Source organism: Cajanus cajan, chromosome 8 (assembly GCF_000230855.2).
Source record: "Cajanus cajan strain Asha chromosome 8, NIPB_CcT2T_4, whole genome shotgun sequence".
Lineage (NCBI taxonomy): Eukaryota > Viridiplantae > Streptophyta > Magnoliopsida > Fabales > Fabaceae > Cajanus > Cajanus cajan.
In genome coordinates, this window is record NC_138524.1 from 42,085,710 (window position 1) to 42,102,102 (window position 16,393).

The window sequence follows — 16,393 nt, forward strand, 5'->3', positions numbered from 1 at the left end:
ATTATAGGAACCCAGTATCTCTGTCGCTGTCACCTGGCAAACTCTAAGGTCTGTCACAGTATTTTAGGCTAGAGTAACCGGTTATCACCTTGAGTGTGATTTCCAACAAGGCTCGCAGGTTCCAAGGCCAAACTTGGGCCGGTCGTACGTCAACCACTCCCTATGTTTAATACCTTCATGCCCCCGGGTGTAGGGGGAACTGTTGTGTGCAAAGGTTTGTGTACAATTTTTATTCCAAACATATGCGGAATTTAAATAAACAAATAGATATCAAAGCCAAACAAAAAAACAAACAAGGTAACAAGGTAAAGGGGAAAAATATTTAAATTATTTATTCTTATTTTATTAACTTCATCATTTATTTGGGCCTGACCTTCTTAAAACGTCCCTAGTGGAGTCGCCATCTGTCGTAACCCAAAAATTTCCGATCACGCGACCTATGGTTTAGACATCCTTTTGAAAGATATCATCAATTAGGAAATGCCCAGACACCAGACTAATCCCTAATTAATGGTTTTGAAAATAGGTTCTTGGAGTCGCTACCAATATTTTACTCAAAACATTGGAAAAAGAAAAGGATTTTAAAAATTCAATAATGGCCTTGATAACCAGAATTGGGTTCGGGGGTCGGTTACGTGTAGGGAAGGTATTAAGCACCCCTACAACGCCCTAAGTTGGTACCCTATGATGAAATTAGCACGATAAGAATTAATAAATTAAATATTGAATCCCCTTTATTAATATTTATTTACATGCTTAAAAATATAAATTAAGCGATTAACTCTAAAATATTTACATTATGACGTTTATTTTAACAAAAAAAGAGATAAAGATGAGAATAAAAGGAAGAGAAGAAGATTGACTGAAATACCTCTTGAACGAGCTTTATTGAATCTTCAAATATGGAGAAGGTGCTTTGTGGCGACCTTTCACACTACAGTATGCCTCACAGATCTCAAGAAATACAATAGGAGGGAGAGAAAAGATAGAGATGCGACACAAATCTCAAGAGATACAATAGAAGGGAAAGAAATAGAGAATTTTCATGCTCAAAGGAGTCTTATTCAAAATTTCTCTGGGCGCCCTGAGAACTGTGCCCGAGGCTTCTATTTATGGGAATTAGAAGGGGGCCAGAACAGCCCGTTCCAGATTCGGAATGACCCATTCTAGGCTAGTCCGTTGTGGGTAAAATAAGAAACTAGAACGACCCGTTCCAAAAGTGGAACAACTCGTTCTGGGTTTGAATTTTACTTATACAAAGCTGTTCTGGAACGGCCTGTTCAAAACTAGGGTTTTAGGCCCATTTGATGATTTGGAATGGCCCGTTCCAGTTTTAGAACGGCCCGTTCTGGGCATGTTTGCTATAGATAAAATAAGAATCTAGAATGGCCCGTTCCTAAAGTGGTACTGCCCGTTTTGGGTTCAAATCTTGCTTATAACAACTTGTTTTGGAACGAGCCGTTCCATTTTGGGAACAGCCTGTTCTGGTCTTGGGAACGGCCCGTTCCGGTCATGGAACAGCCCGTTCTGGGCTACTAAAGCCAACTTATTTAGGCTTTAGGTCTTCTGATGTCTTGTCTTGTTGTTTACCTATTTCAGGAGCTCCTTCCCTTCATAACGGAGGTCCATTTCCTTGTTTGTGTGCCCCGGACGAAATTGGGTGTCTACAACTACCCCTCTTTACTTTTCCTTTGGAGTGGCTATGTGTTGCTTTTCCAAAGGCAAGTAAAGATGTAGACATTTCGTCCGGGTCTCCTCGTCTCTTTGGTGTTGGCGCTTCTACGTTCCTTCTCTCGGATAGATGTATTTGCTCGTGTCCTCGCCCTTTAGAGCAGGTGAGTGTTGGTTGCGTACTCTATTGGGTAACAAGGCTGACAAACTATACACCTGATATTCGATCTTCAAGTAAATACTTCATTGTTTCTCTTGTGATAGTGCGTTCTTTTATTTGTAGCTTGTTGAAGAGGGAGTATTTTCGTAGCTCAGCTTCCCTCACAACTTTGTCGTATACCTGATTGGGAGATGACTACAGTCTCTCCAGACCTTTCTCTCACGGCTTTGTCGCATACCAGATTGGGATGTGAGTACAGTCTCTCCAGACCTTTCCCTCACGGCTTTGTCGTATACCGGATTGGGACGCGAGTATAGTCTCTCTAGACCTTTCCCTCACGGCTTTGTCGTATATGGGATTGGGATGCGAGTACAGTCTCTCCAAACCTTTCCCTCACGGCTTTGTCGTATACTGGATTGTGATATGAGTACAGTCTCTCCTGACCTTTGTTGTATTTTGACGAAACTGTCGGTGCCCTCATTGGTTTGCTTGACTTGTGGTAGATATTGCCCCAAGGATGTTGGGCAGGAGGTGTGTCGTGATGTCTCTAACTTGGGCTGCTTTTGTCTTTTGTTCAGATGCTGTCAATTGGAATTTGTGTTTCCCTTTTTTGGCTTTTGTTGTTGGGATGCAGAAATGTTGAATGCTTATTTATGCAAGATTTATTTATTTATTTTTGAATAATCCCCCTTGGATAAAGAAAGCTTTCTAAGTGTGTGAAATGCTTTTGGATGCATGCAATGCATGTTGATTTTAGTTTTTTAGAAGGTGGCTTCCTTTTTCTCCTTCTCATGAATAAATTACTTTGCTTGATGCACAACATGTAGTTGTATTGGCCGTTTGATGTATTACCGTCTTGGGGCTCTTTTTTTTTTTTTTTTTTGTTTAGACACCCTAACTTTTTCCTAGGATGTATCCTAGCAGGTATTTTTGTTCTTTTTTTTGCCCTAATTTTTGCCTAGGATGCCCTTTGCGAGTTTTCATCCCGACAGGTTATTTTCATTTTTTTTTGGACATGTTCAAATCTTGACAACCATCAACAATATATGTCATTAGGATGGGACAAGACAAAAAGGAAAAAAAGGATGATTTTTAAACTAACATTTCTTTGGATAATTATTATAATCATTCTTCTAATTGTCATGGATTACATATCTGAGTCTTGGGCAGACTCTTCAAAAAATTTTGGCCTTTTACAGGAGTATTCAAGCTGCCTTTTAGTTTTCAACTTGGAAAGTCGTCACTTGTTATTTTTAATCTTTTTAGATCCCTAATTTTTGCCTAGGACATATCCTAGCGGGAACTTTTGGCTTTTTTTTTTCCTAGGACACCCTTTGCAGTTTTTCATCCTAGCGGTATTTTGCAAGTGGCTTCTTTGCTTTGACAAAACCTCCTACCATCTGCGTTTGGGAGGACCAGTGTCTTTGGTGATTAACACTGCCCCCGTCCCATACACCAAGTTGAAAGATGCTGCCCTGGCCTACGGGTGTTGAGAGTTCTTTCATGGGTTGAGATTTGTGCTTCCCTTGTCAACCAAATTGAGTCGATGTTTTTGTAAGACTCTTCTTGTGCAATGAGAATCTTATGATTTTGCATTTGATCACTTTCTTATCCTTTTATGTTTCGAGGAAGTGATTTCCTTAGACTCAGATAATGCGTCGTAGATCTTCGAAGCTTTGATTAATTTTATTATCTTCGAAGCTTTAATGTCTATTTTTTGTTTTCTTTTTTTGTTTTGTTTTGGTTTTTGGGCACTATGATTGGTTTTAGATTTTAGTGATAAAAGGGAGAAGGGAAAGAAACAGATTTGTAAAAATGACATATCTTATTGATGAATGTAAAAACTTATACAAGCCCTTATTTTGAACTCGTGAGCATGAGCGAAGGTCATGAGTTTGAGCATGAATTTAAATTTATTTATTTATAATTTTTTTTTGAAAAAAAAAAGAGAGCCTACTACTCTAGTAATCTCTCAATCTTATACTCCAAGGTCATTCCTCGTCATGCTTGTGCAGTGGGTGCTTGTCGATGTTAGGTGTGTTGGTGTCAAATTTCAACCACCTAGCGTCTATAAGTCCTTGCACACGGAATTGTAGGGCCTTACATCGCTCCACGGAGTGCCCCGGAGAGTTAGATTGATAGTCACACCTTTCCTCAGGTTTGTACCACGACGGGTAAGGAGGGTCCATCTTCTTCGTTGGAGGAAGTCGGACTATCATTGAAGTCTCTAGGAGTTGGGGTAGTAGCTCTGTGTTTGTGGTGGGGATTTTGTCTACTACCTTCTCGTCTCTAGGCTTTGCCTGTGATGTGTCTTGACTTTTTGGAGTAAAGATGACGGCGTGGACCCCTTCTTCCCTCTTCTTTTCATAGATCTTCCTAGGGTCATAACTTGTCGGAGCCTTCCCTATCTTCCCGCTTTTTAAGCCTTGCTCAACCCTTTCACCTATGGTGACTATGTCGGCAAAAAGGGTCGACGTGTTCCCTATCACCTTGTCATAATAGGGTCCACTTAAAGAGTTGATGAACATTGTCAGCATCTCCTTGTCAGATAATGAAGGCTTTATTTGCGCAACCAATTCTCTCCATCTCTGTGCATAGGTTTTGAAGGACTCATCGCCCTTCTTGCTCAAGCTTTGTAAATCAGACCTATCAGAAATTAGGTCGATGTTATACTTGTATCGACGAAGAAAAGCATCGGCTAATTGTTTCCATGTTTGGATCTTCCCTCCATCCAACTGCATGTACCAGTTGAGAGCAGCATCTGAAAGGCTTTCCTGAAAATAGTGTATCAGGAGCTTTTCATTGTCCACGTAGGCCACCATCTTCCTACAGTACATTGTTAGATGTTCTTTTGGACAACTGGCTCCGATGTACTTTTGGAAGTCAGGGACTTTGAACTTGGCGGGGAATTGGATGTCTTGCACCAAGCACATATCAGCAGCCTCTTGAACATCAAAATTGTGGCCTTCCACAACTCTCAGTCTTTCTTCCAAGGCATTCAGATGATCTTTGGAAACGTCACCGACGTTGCTAGTACTTTTGTCGTGCTGCAATTTATTCATGGCTTCAAGCATTATAACCATTTGTTCCTTGAGTTGTTCAAGCTTGATGGGTTCCTCCTTCCATGAATGACTTAGAGATGAAGGGAGAAAGCCTTGGCCCTTGATCTAGGTTCAACAAGGTAGACAAAAAGGTAGATTTATGGTGAAGAAAAGGAAGTTAGCGTGAAAGGATGGTGTTTGGCGGAAGCAAATAGGAAGTTGGTGTATGGTGGCTCAAGGTTGGCTCACTCCAAAGTAGTTGGAGGCCACTCTAGGTTTCACTCTCCAAGGGTGGAGAATGAAGGGAGGCTAGCCGAAACTAGCTAGGGACTAAGGATAAGGATTTGAGGCAAAATGTGCTCTCTCAAATTCATATAATCCAAAGTATTTACAAGGTGTGGTGCATTGGGTATTTATAGGAGGGGAGGCATCTAGGGTTGCATTTGGAGTAGGCAAATGCATTCCAAATGAAATGCAAATGAACCCTAGATGCAACTTGGTGGCCAAGGATGGAATCTTTGGGTTTAGATTGGCTATATCTAGGTGCATGATAAGACCATGCAACCTTTGCCCTCCACTTGGGCCTAAGCCTTTCTAACACCAAAAATAGACCCAATAGGCACCAAAAATATGTGTCACCCTCTAATTAACACCCTAGCCCAAAATTAAAAACCCTAATCATCTAAAGCACCCCATAATACAAGGGTAAAATGGGAAATACAAAGAAAATAAATTCTAAGTCCTAAATACCCCAAAATACAAGGGTAAAATTGGAAATACAAGTAAAATAAATTCTTATGACTAAAATACCCCAAAATACAAGGGTAAAATAGGAAAACAAAGATAAAATACTATACTACTCAAATTGGTCATAGTTATGAACCATGTGATGGGTTTCACATGAAGTACCATGGATGGTCCTCCATCATACCCTCCTTCTTGAGAAGGATTTGACCACAAATCTTCAAGCTCTTCCATTCCATTGATCCTTCAAAAGATGTGAAACCACAATTAGGGAAGTAAAAATACTAAAACGTAACTATGCAATCCTTAGGTACACAATTTGTTGAATGAAAGTGCTAGGGAAAGGAGAGAGCCAAAGAGGCTTCACCATATAAAATTATTGGCCCATGCAATTCATTCACCAAATCATCTATCTTAGGGATTGGGTGCCTTTTATTCAATGATGGCTTTCTAAAAATGGTGCACATCCTCTATTGCCATCTTTCTTTGGCACCAAAGAAAAGAGGATGGCACAAGGGTTAAGGTTCACTTGAACCTAGCCCTTTGTTTTCAAAGGAAAAATTCTTTTTTTCTTTTCTTTTCTTTTTGTTTTTGTTTTTGCTTTTCTCCTCTTCATCTTTCTTAGCTTTTAATTTGAGTTGGTCCTCATTCACTTGATAAGGTGATAGAGGACACCACACAAATTTCTTTCCCCAGTGTTGGAAACTTATTTTATTGGTGAGGCCATCATGGATTATGTGCTTGTCAAATTGCCATGGCCTCCCAAGCAAGACATGACTAACCTCTAATGGCACTATGTCACACAAAATTTCTTCTTTATATTTGCCAATAGAGATTGGTATGCTTGCTTGTTGGTTAACTACAACACCTCTTTCCTCATTGATCCATTGCATTTTGTAAGGTTTAGGATGAGGTTTTGTAGTTAAGGCGAGCTTATCAACCAATCTAGTACTACAACAATTAGAAGTAGACCCACTATCGATAATGAGAGAACAAGTACTTTCTAAGACCTTGCATTTTGTTTGAAACAAGTTCTCTCGTTGTGATTGGTTAATTTCACTAGATTGATTGTTAAGGAGCCTTCTAACCAACAATAGGTCTCCTTCACAAGGTAAGATTTCTTCCTCGGATGCTAAAACTTCTTCTTCATAACTTGAAGATGAGGAAGTAGCTTCATCATGGCTACTATAGTGATCTTGGCCCTTTAAAACATGGTTTTCTTGGTGGGACATTGTGAAGCAATGTGCCCACGGCCAAGACACTTGAAACACTTGATGTCACTTGTTTTAGTGTCTTTGGAAGATGCCTTAAAAGATGAATTTTCGTTTTCTTCTTTTTTTTCTTTTTCTTCTTTGAGATAAGGTAGGGAAGAGTGGCCCTCCTTCTTAAAACTCTTGGAATAAGAGGGAGTGGAGTCTTTTCGAAAAGGTTTTCTTTGAAGTTGGTGCTCCACCCTTGAACAAAGTTGAACTAGTTCATTCAAATCCCTATAAGGTAGAAGTTCAACTTTGTCTCTTATCTCAAGATTTAGACCACTTTGAAATCTAGAGATTGTGGTCCTCTCTTCCTCCCTAATCCCAGCCCTCATCATTAGCAACTCCATAGATTGCCTATATTCTTCCACACTAGAGGACCCTTGTTTCAATCGTTGAAGCTTAGCCATAAGCTCACGGTCATAGTATGGAGGAATATGCCTCCTTCTCAAGGCACTACGGAGCTCATTCCAATATTGGATTGGGGGCTCATGATTTATTCTCCTATCTTTTTCTAAGGAGGTCCACCAATACATAGCATGCCCTTGGAAGCTAAGGGTTGCTAAAGAAACCTTTCTATCCTCACTTATTCCATGGCAAGAGAAAAGTTGTTCAACTTTCATTTCCCAATCTAAATAATTTTCAACATTATCTTTGCCATGAAATGAGGGAAGATTGATGTTGGGTTCCCTATTGGAAGACTCCCTATGTCTACGGTATCTTGGGGTTCTTTGATAGTAATCATCATTGTGATGACTACTAAAGAAAATATCACTTGGAGGTTGGGTATGATGCCCTTCCTCCTCATGAACACTTGAATGCATACGCCCCTTACCTCTTGACGGTTGAGGAGAAGTGACTTTTGGTTTTGAACCACTAGCCTCTCCTCCCACAACTAATCTTTCAAGCAATCTTTTTATTTCTTCATTATTCTTTTCAAACTCTTTTTCTTTTCTTTTTAATTCTTCCTCTCTCTTTATATTTTCCTCTTCTTTTATTCTTAGGTACTCTTTGAGTTGCCTAAGTTCATCCCTAACACTAGACCTAGTATTATGGGAATTATGACCACGTACACTAGATTGTTCACTCATCTTTGATTAAGAAAAGGTTTTCACAAATTGTTTTCAAAAAGGTTTGAAAAAGTTTTTCACAAAGAGTGAGTGATAAAAAGGTTTTCACAAAAAGGTTTTCAAGGTGCAAGATAGGTAGGAAAGGCCTAAGTGTACAAAGTGAACTTTCAAAGGGAGGTGGACTACAAAGAATCACTTAATAACCAAGCCTTATCAAGTAAAAATCACTAAGCCTTTTCTACTTTTTCTTACAAAAAAAACGAATTGGCACAATCAATAAGTGAGTGTGTGCACGTTACCCCTAGTAGGCAAGAGCCTTCTAAACGTAAATTGGAGCAAGATAAAAGTCCTAACAATTATACTACCAAAGACTATAAAGCATGCAAAAGAAAGCACTTAAAACATGTTCTAGTTGAAGTCCTAGGTGAAGGTTTTCAAATCACCTTCAACTACACGAACTAAAACCAAGTTGAAGAGGTTTAGAAATGGCCAAAATTAGAAACCAAAAGAATGAAACCAAGGCCAAAAACAAAGAGGCCGAAAAGAGAAAATTTCAAGCAAAAATTATGCAAAACAAGAAATTAAGTCTTCAAACTCCTCCACTTGAGTTCCTTCACAATGAGCAAACTTGTTAGACCTCTCCAAGTGTTTGTTCACTCCTTTTGATGTGGTGTAAATCCCTCCAAAGGCTAGGCTTGGATTCGGTTCACCCCTCCACTCAAATCCACCAAAGGTGTGAAAATTGACTAGAGTGGTTTTTCACCTACAATCAAAATGAAACCAACCCAAAGCAAGAGTCCAAGAAATAAAAAACTGAAAAGCACAATTAGGAAAGGCTAAACTCAGAGAGAATTTATGATGACAAAACAAAAGAAGCCAAGAAAGACAAGCAAAAAAATTAAGACTCAATCAAAGAAAGGAAGCACACAAAAGAGTAATCTTAGAATGGCACTAGAATGGATTAGTGTTTAGTCCACTTGCTTAAGTCTTTTATATGTTTTGGTCCAGCCAATGTTAAGGTCCCAAAATAAGGTCAAAATGTCATAAGTCCAACTCCCAAAAGCATAGGTATTGGTCCAAGTCCACAAGTCTAGCAATGTCGCCACCGGCCCAAACGGGCCTCGGCGGTCGCGAAGACGGTCGAGCTCGCTTTTATTTTGGTTTTGAAAATGTATTGGATTATTAGAACGACTTGTTCTCAAACTGAGACCTTGTCGATCTTATCCAATTTATTTATTAAAAGTCTCACCAATCCATGTTAATCCCAAGCGGGACCCTCCATAGATTAGTGGTTTTCGTAGTAAAAGGGTTCGTGGAGTCGCCACCAATGTTTTACTCAAAACATTGGAAAAAGGGATAAGGCAATCGATTCAAAAATCGACTTCGGCCATTACAACCAGAGTCGGGTAAGGGAGTCGGTTACGCGTGAGGAAGGTGTTAGCACCCCACAGCGCCCCTTTCGGGTTCCCTATGACAGATTATTTCTAAAATAACAATATAAAATTACTAAATTACCCCTATTTATTATAAGCGATTATAAATTAACTATCTACATGATGACAGTTAAATATGCACACAGAAAGCAGTAAAAGGAAGGATTTTGAAGAAGAAACCTTTGAAGCGTGCTTTTTATATATTTCGTAAAACTGGGAAGCTTTTTGGCGTTCCCTCGCTCTACAAGCCCGCTCGCTCCCTTCCTATAAAATTTTAACTATGGAAATCCGGAGGATTTCCCTTCGACTAGGTTCGATCCTCAAGCAAAATGGCTCGGGGCTCAAGAACTTCGTCGGATCAACTCTCCAAGTGATTTCTAGGGCAGAACACTGCTCAAAAACCCCAGAATACTCAAGGAGAGGGTTAAAACTGTGTGTAAAAGTCCCTTATGACGTCCAATTGACGTCATATTTATAGGGAACAGACCCAATACGGGCTACAGAATCAATACGGCCGTATTGAAATTTTTGAACTTCAATACGGTCGTATTGAGTTCAATACGGCCGTATTGAAGCTCAGAAATTTCAATACAGCTGTATTGAGTTCACTGCGGCTGTATTGAAGCTTCAATACGGCCGTATTGATTTCAGTACGGCCGTATTGAAGTTTCAGAAACTTCAATACGCCGTATTGAGTTCACTGCGGCCGTATTGAAGCTTCAATACGGCCGTATTAAGTTTAGTACGGCCGTATTGGGCTTCATTCCCTCCACTTCCTTATTTTAAGCTACTCTAAGACCTCTAAACCTACAGATTGTCATCCTAGGGTCTTCCAGGAGTCCTTCCGGCTGACTTTCCTTTGATCTTCGAGAGTCTTCGAGTTTTATTTCCGACCCGGACAATTTTAGGGGTCTACAGTTGCCCCCCCTTTACTTAGTCAAACGGTCTTTTGGTGTACCGGCTGACAAGTAAAGGAGTTGACCCAATTGTCCGGGGAATAAGCCATCCTTCCGACTTGTAGTGTCTTCAGGTGGAAAAATTGTTGAGTAGCCTCTCCAGGTTGAGTATTGGTCGTCGCCTCTCCAGGCTCATGCATACCTCGGTGCTCTCGACAACTGGGCAGCTGAGTATTGCCTCTCCAGGCCTGTGCATACCTCGGTGCTCTCGACAACTGGGCAGCTAAGTATTGCCTCTCCAGGCTGGTGCATACCTCGGTGCTCTCGACAACTGGGCAGCTGAGTATTGCCTCTCCAGGCTGGTGCGTACCTCGGTGCTCTCGACAACTGGGCAGCTGAGTATTGCCTCTCCAGGCTGGTGCATACCTCGGTGCTCTCGACAACTGGGCAGCTGAGTATTGCCTCTCCAGGCTGGTGTATACCTCGGTGCTCTCGACAACTGGGCAGCTGAGTATTGTCTCTCCAGGCTGGTGCATTCCTCGGTGCTCTCGACAACTGGGCAGCTGAGTATTGCCTCTCCAGGTTGGTGCATACCTCGGTGCTCTCGACAACTGGGCAGCTGAGTATTGCCTCTCCAGGCTGGTGCATACCTCGGTGCTCTCGACAACTGGGTAGCTGGGTATTGCCTTTTAAGCTTTGATATGATTTTGTCTCCACAGTCCACGATGCTGCTTCGACGGTTTTTCTAATTTTGTGCCACTGAGGGCTGGATAACGCAGGGATCCGTCTAGGGGATGTGTAGTCATTCATAGGTTCTTATGTCCCAACTTGCATTGCATTGTTGGTACCCATTGAGGAATTTCTGTTTCCTTGGGGTGTAGACACAGATGCTCTTCTTGAATTGAGCGATGCCTTATGTTTGGCTGACGTCCTTTGACGTTGGTGGAGTATCCCGGTTATCCTTATTCGGGTATCTCTTTTTGATTTTCTGATTTTTTACTGCCTCTGTGTAGGCTGTTATCCGCTGGGGATTTTGTCGTTGATTTTGATTAGCCTCTTCTGTTAGGCGTATCAGCTTGACGTTCAATGATTGGCTGAAAAGCCAAATTCCGCTTGGGGAATTGTTATTGATGATTTTTTATTTTTTCCTCTTTTTGAAGGAGTGCCTCTTGAGTAGGCGATTGGGGAATGAGGGATCTTATGTATCCCAGAGTATTATTTAGGAAGCTTCTGCAGGCTTAGCCTCACTCAACACTTGAGTTGGAGAGCTATCTTCACTGAGGAAGTTTAAGTCCTTTGACTTGGATATTCTGCTTGGGAGATCGTACTTCCATTGGGAATTTTGTCGATCTTGCTTGATAGCTCTTGCTGGGGATTTTGAATCCAAGAGCATGAGTTGAGGTTCCCTCTGGGGAGTATTATTTCTGTGAGCCTCTCCAGGCTCAGTTATTCTGTATGGTCAGAGAGTATTGTTTCGGCGAGCCTCTCCAGGCTCAGTTATTCTGAGAGTATTATTTCGGCAAGCCTCTCCAGGCTCAGTTATTCTGTGGGAGTATTATTTCAGCAAGCCTCTCCAGGCTTAATTATTCTGTGAGAGTATTCTTTCGACAAGCCTCTCCAGGCTCAGTTATTTTGTACAATTTTGTGGATTTTCCATGTTTGCCTTTTTTGTCGTTTTCGGCTTTTATTGTATTTGCCCTTTTATTGATTTTGGCTTTTTCTGTATTTCGCCTTTTTTGTTGATTTTGGCTTTTTCTGTATTTTTGCCTTTTTTGTTGGTTTTGGCTTTTTCTGTACAGAAATGTCTCTAAGGAGTATTATTTTGGCGAGCCTCTCCAGGCTCAATTATTCTTTGATGAAGAAGAGTATTATTTCAGCGAGCCTCTCCAGGCTCAATTATTCTGGGGGAGTATTATTTCGGCGAGCCTCTCCAGGCTCAATTATTCTGCGAGAGTATTATTTCGGCGAGCCTCTCCAGGCTCAGTTATTCTGTACAAACTGAGGAGTATTGTTTGTATCCTTGCCTTTTTTTCGTTTTCGGCTTTTGTTGACTGCTGTCATACACAAGCAATTTTCCTATTTTCTATTTTATGCAATTGCCTCATGATAAGGTCTTTGAATGTGCAACTAATGTGTGTGATGCACAAATGCAAGTTTTATTATTTAATATTTTTAGAAAAATGAATGGCTCTCCCTATCCTCCTTTTCTTGGAGGAATTTCTGTCATCGACGTGAGGGAATATTTTGTGAGCCTTTTATGCAGGAGATTATGGATTTTATAGGAACCCCTCCAATTTTCTTTATTGACCGATTATTAAGGAATTTCATACAATTTTTTAGAAATACCAATTTAGAGGCATAATCACATGGTCAAGAGAGAAGAGAAATGAATAGATGTTTTATTGATATTCACAAATGTTTTTACAGAAAGATATGCAGAGGGAATTTCTGAAGAATGGCTGGCCAGGGTAGGCTATATACATTGGGCTTAACAATTATATCTGTAATTGTTGCTCTTTACGTTCTCCTAGTTGTTTCGGCCTTAGTCGGGAGTGTAGATGCTGCAAGACGCTTGCTTCTAGAAGATTATCACTTGAACTGCCTTTCGGTTTTCGATTCTAGTGATCGTTGCTTGCTTTGTTTTTACATCTTATTCTTTTGCCCCTAACTTTTGCCTAGGACGTATCCTAGCGAGGATAAATTCGCCTTTGTTTTGCCTAGTACCCTTGTATTGGCGGGCTTTTCGTTTTGCCCTAACTTTTGCCTAGGATGCCCTTTTTGGGTTTTCATCCTAGCGGGCTTGTGCAAGCAACGTCTTCAAGCATAATACTTCTTTACCACGTCAGCGTTGATTGGGTATCGAAGTTCTTCTCCGTCCATGTCTGTGAGGATCAATGCTCCTCCTGAGAAGGCTCGTTTTGCCACGTATGGTCCTCCGTGATTTGGGGCCCACTTTCCGATTTTGTCCTTTCGAGTTGGTAGCAATTTCTTCATTACCGACTCTCCCTCATGGTAGACTCGAGGGTGGACTTTCTTGTCAAAAGCCTTTTTTGATCTTCTTCTGATAGGCTTGACCATGGCATATGGCGTTCAGCCATTTTTCTTCAATGAGGTTCAACTGGTCATACCGGCTTTGAACCTATTCTTCTTCGGAAAGTTTTGCTTCCATAATTACCCTTAGAGAAGGTATCTCGACTTCGACGGGTAGAACTGCCTCCATCTCATAGATGAGGGAGAATGGAGTAGCCCCTGTAGATGTGCGTACTGAAGTCCTATAACCATGAAGAGCGAAGGGTAACATCTCGTGCCAGTCTTTAAATGAGGCAACCATCATTTGCCCTATTTTCTTGATGTTCTTATTGGTTGCCTCAACTGCCCCATTCATCTTTGGCCGATATGGGGAAGAGTTGCGGTGTTGGATCTTGAATTCTTGGCATAGTTCTTCCACCATTTTATTATTCAGATTAGATCCATTATCAGTGATGATTTATTTCTCCATGCTTCCACTAGATTATTCTAAAATCGTTTGGGACAAGAGAGAAAAGAAGGGAAAGATATTTTTATTCTGAAGTTTGTGTTTTAGAGGGGATTTATTTTTCAAAAATGGTTTTTGTAAGAATGTTTGGCCAAGGTAGGCTTATGTGTTTAGGCTTGTTTGATTAAACACTTATGAAGTTAAGAAAATCTGTTTATTGACGTTGTGATTTTGACAACTTGGATAGCTGCTCTTGAACCTTTCTTTTTGAATTCGGTTCATGGTACCATCATGGATTTCTTTTGTTTTTTGATTGTCCTTATTTTTGCCTAAAACACCCTTTTGTGGCGTTTTAGCGGACTTTTGTTTTTGTTCATTTTTGCAACCCTAACTTTTGCCTAGGTCACCCTTTTGTGGGATTCCTAGCGGGTCTTTTGCTCTTATTTTTGTGCAGACCCCTTTTTGGGTTTCCCGCCGAGCTTCTTTTATTTTAAAGGATTTCTTTTTATCCATGATGACACTTATTGAGGCCAAGAAAAGGTGCTCCAAGTTGTCACACACACTTCCACATAAAAATGATGTGGGTTTATTATTATTAAGATGATTTTAACCTCATTCATGTTTATTCAAACAGGGTTAAAAAAAATGTGGTTTAGAATTTTATTATAAGCAAGAAAAGAAGCAATGAGAAAGAATGATTTTATTATAATCATAGTGGAAACATGTGTCCTTATTTCATCACTGATATGGGTCCCAATGTTGACCTCTTTCAATTCTTGACCCTGCCCCAAATTCACGGTCTCCAATTTCTCTTGACACGGTTGGAGTAGACGAGTTTCTTGATCCAGCAGTCTTTGCAGATCCGGAGAGATGGTCTCCTCATCACTGTCCAACTCAACCCTTTTATCCTCAACTTTTGGATCCCGGTCAGAGCGAACAATTACAGACATAATTATTTTATTGGTTCTGTTTAGGTTTAGAATTTATTAATGTTAATGAGAGAGAGAAAAGAACAAAATAAGAGAATAATGTGTGAAATATGCCTCTTTATTGATATGTGAAAAATGTACAAAAAAAACCCTTATTTACATAAAAGGTCTCATGATCTTGGGTACTAATCATGAGTCCCTAGAAAAAGAAAAATGCGGAGGGGCCCTATCGTGGCTTGCCCTTCTCTCTACTCCTGTTTTGGCAGAGGATTCTTGCTCACGTCGGGTGCTGTCGAATCGAAAGTGACCCACCCAGCATCAATAAGGTCTTGGACCTTATATTTGAGAACTTTACAGTCCTTCGTTGAATGCCCCGATGCCCCCGAATGGTATAGACAATTGTCTTGTGGTTTGTACCAATCGGGGTATGGTGGATCAAATTTCCTCGGTGGAACATAAGCTAGAAGACGCGCATCCACTAGCTTCGGCAGGAGATCGCTATATGTGGTCGGAAGTTTATCAAACTTCCTCACAGGCTTGTATTGCGACTTTCCCGACTTCGAAGTGGAAGAAGATGGAGAAATGGTTACAGCGTTGACCCCTCCTTCTTTCTTCTTCCCGAAGGCCTTCTTAGCTTCATATGGTTGGGAAGGCTTAGCCAGCTTCCCACTTTTAAGTCCTTGTTCCACCCTTTCTCCAATGGTGATGATGTCCGAGAAGAGTGTCGTTGTGTTCCCTATCATTTTATCGTAATAGGGACCAGTCAACGAGTTGATGAATAAGGACACCGTCTCCTTATCCGACAGCGGGGGCTCTATCTGTGCCGCCAACTCCCTCCAACGTTGGGCGTACGCCTTGAAGGATTCATCGTTCTTTTTACTCAAGGCTTGAAGATCAGACCTATCGGGTGTTAGGTCGATGTTGTATTTATAGCGCTTGAGAAAGGCGTCGGCCAACTGCCTCCATGTATGTACTAGATTTCCATCTAGTTGCATATACCAGTTGAGTGCAGTTTCAGCCAAGCTCTCTTGAAAGCAATGAATTAAGAGCTTTTCATTGGTAGCATATGCAGCCATTTTTCGGCAATACATGGTGAGATGACTTTTGGGGCAAGTCGATCCACATATTTTGGGAAATCTGGCACTTTAAATTTGGGAGGGAATTGGATGTCCCTCACCAAGCACATATCGGCGGCATCTTTGACATCAAAATCATGCCCCTCCATAGCCCTTAGCCGATCCTCAAGAGCATGGAATTGTTCTTTTGAAACCTCGGGCTCTTTGATTACAATTCCAGCCCCAAGGGGTACAGCGTGTGGAGGATCTTCTTCATGCTCTTCCTCCTCTCCCTCATGATGGGACCCATGATCACTGTGATGAGATCCATGGATGTTGTGATGACGCATGAGTTCCATCATTTGCGCCATTTGGTCTTTAAGTTGTGAAAGCTCGGTTGTGAGCTTTTTGTTTTGCTCCTCCAATGCTTCCATTTTCTTGATCTTCTTTGCGCGTGTGAGGACAGAGAGATGACCAGCCACTTTCTAAAATGAATTTTTTAATCTAATTAGTTTATTCATGAATACGCTCTTGACATGAGCTTGATAACCCTCCATTTTTAAGGCGCTGCCTTTTTAAAACAGAGTGTTACTACCCTTCTTGACTTATGATCTCTCCTCAACGGAGAATCTCGATAATTATGGGTCTCTTTTACTCATGTCAAGA

General features: G+C 40.9%; 1 protein-coding gene across 1 annotated transcript; it reads right to left on the reverse strand.

Moving 5' to 3' along the window:
* Positions 1–3,822: 3,822 nt before the first annotated feature.
* Positions 3,823–4,914, reverse strand: LOC145950447 (uncharacterized). Its single transcript, XM_083061537.1, has one exon. The coding sequence runs from the start codon at positions 4,912–4,914 to the stop codon at positions 3,823–3,825; it is 1,092 nt and encodes a 363-aa protein (XP_082917663.1).
* Positions 4,915–16,393: the final 11,479 nt, after the last annotated feature.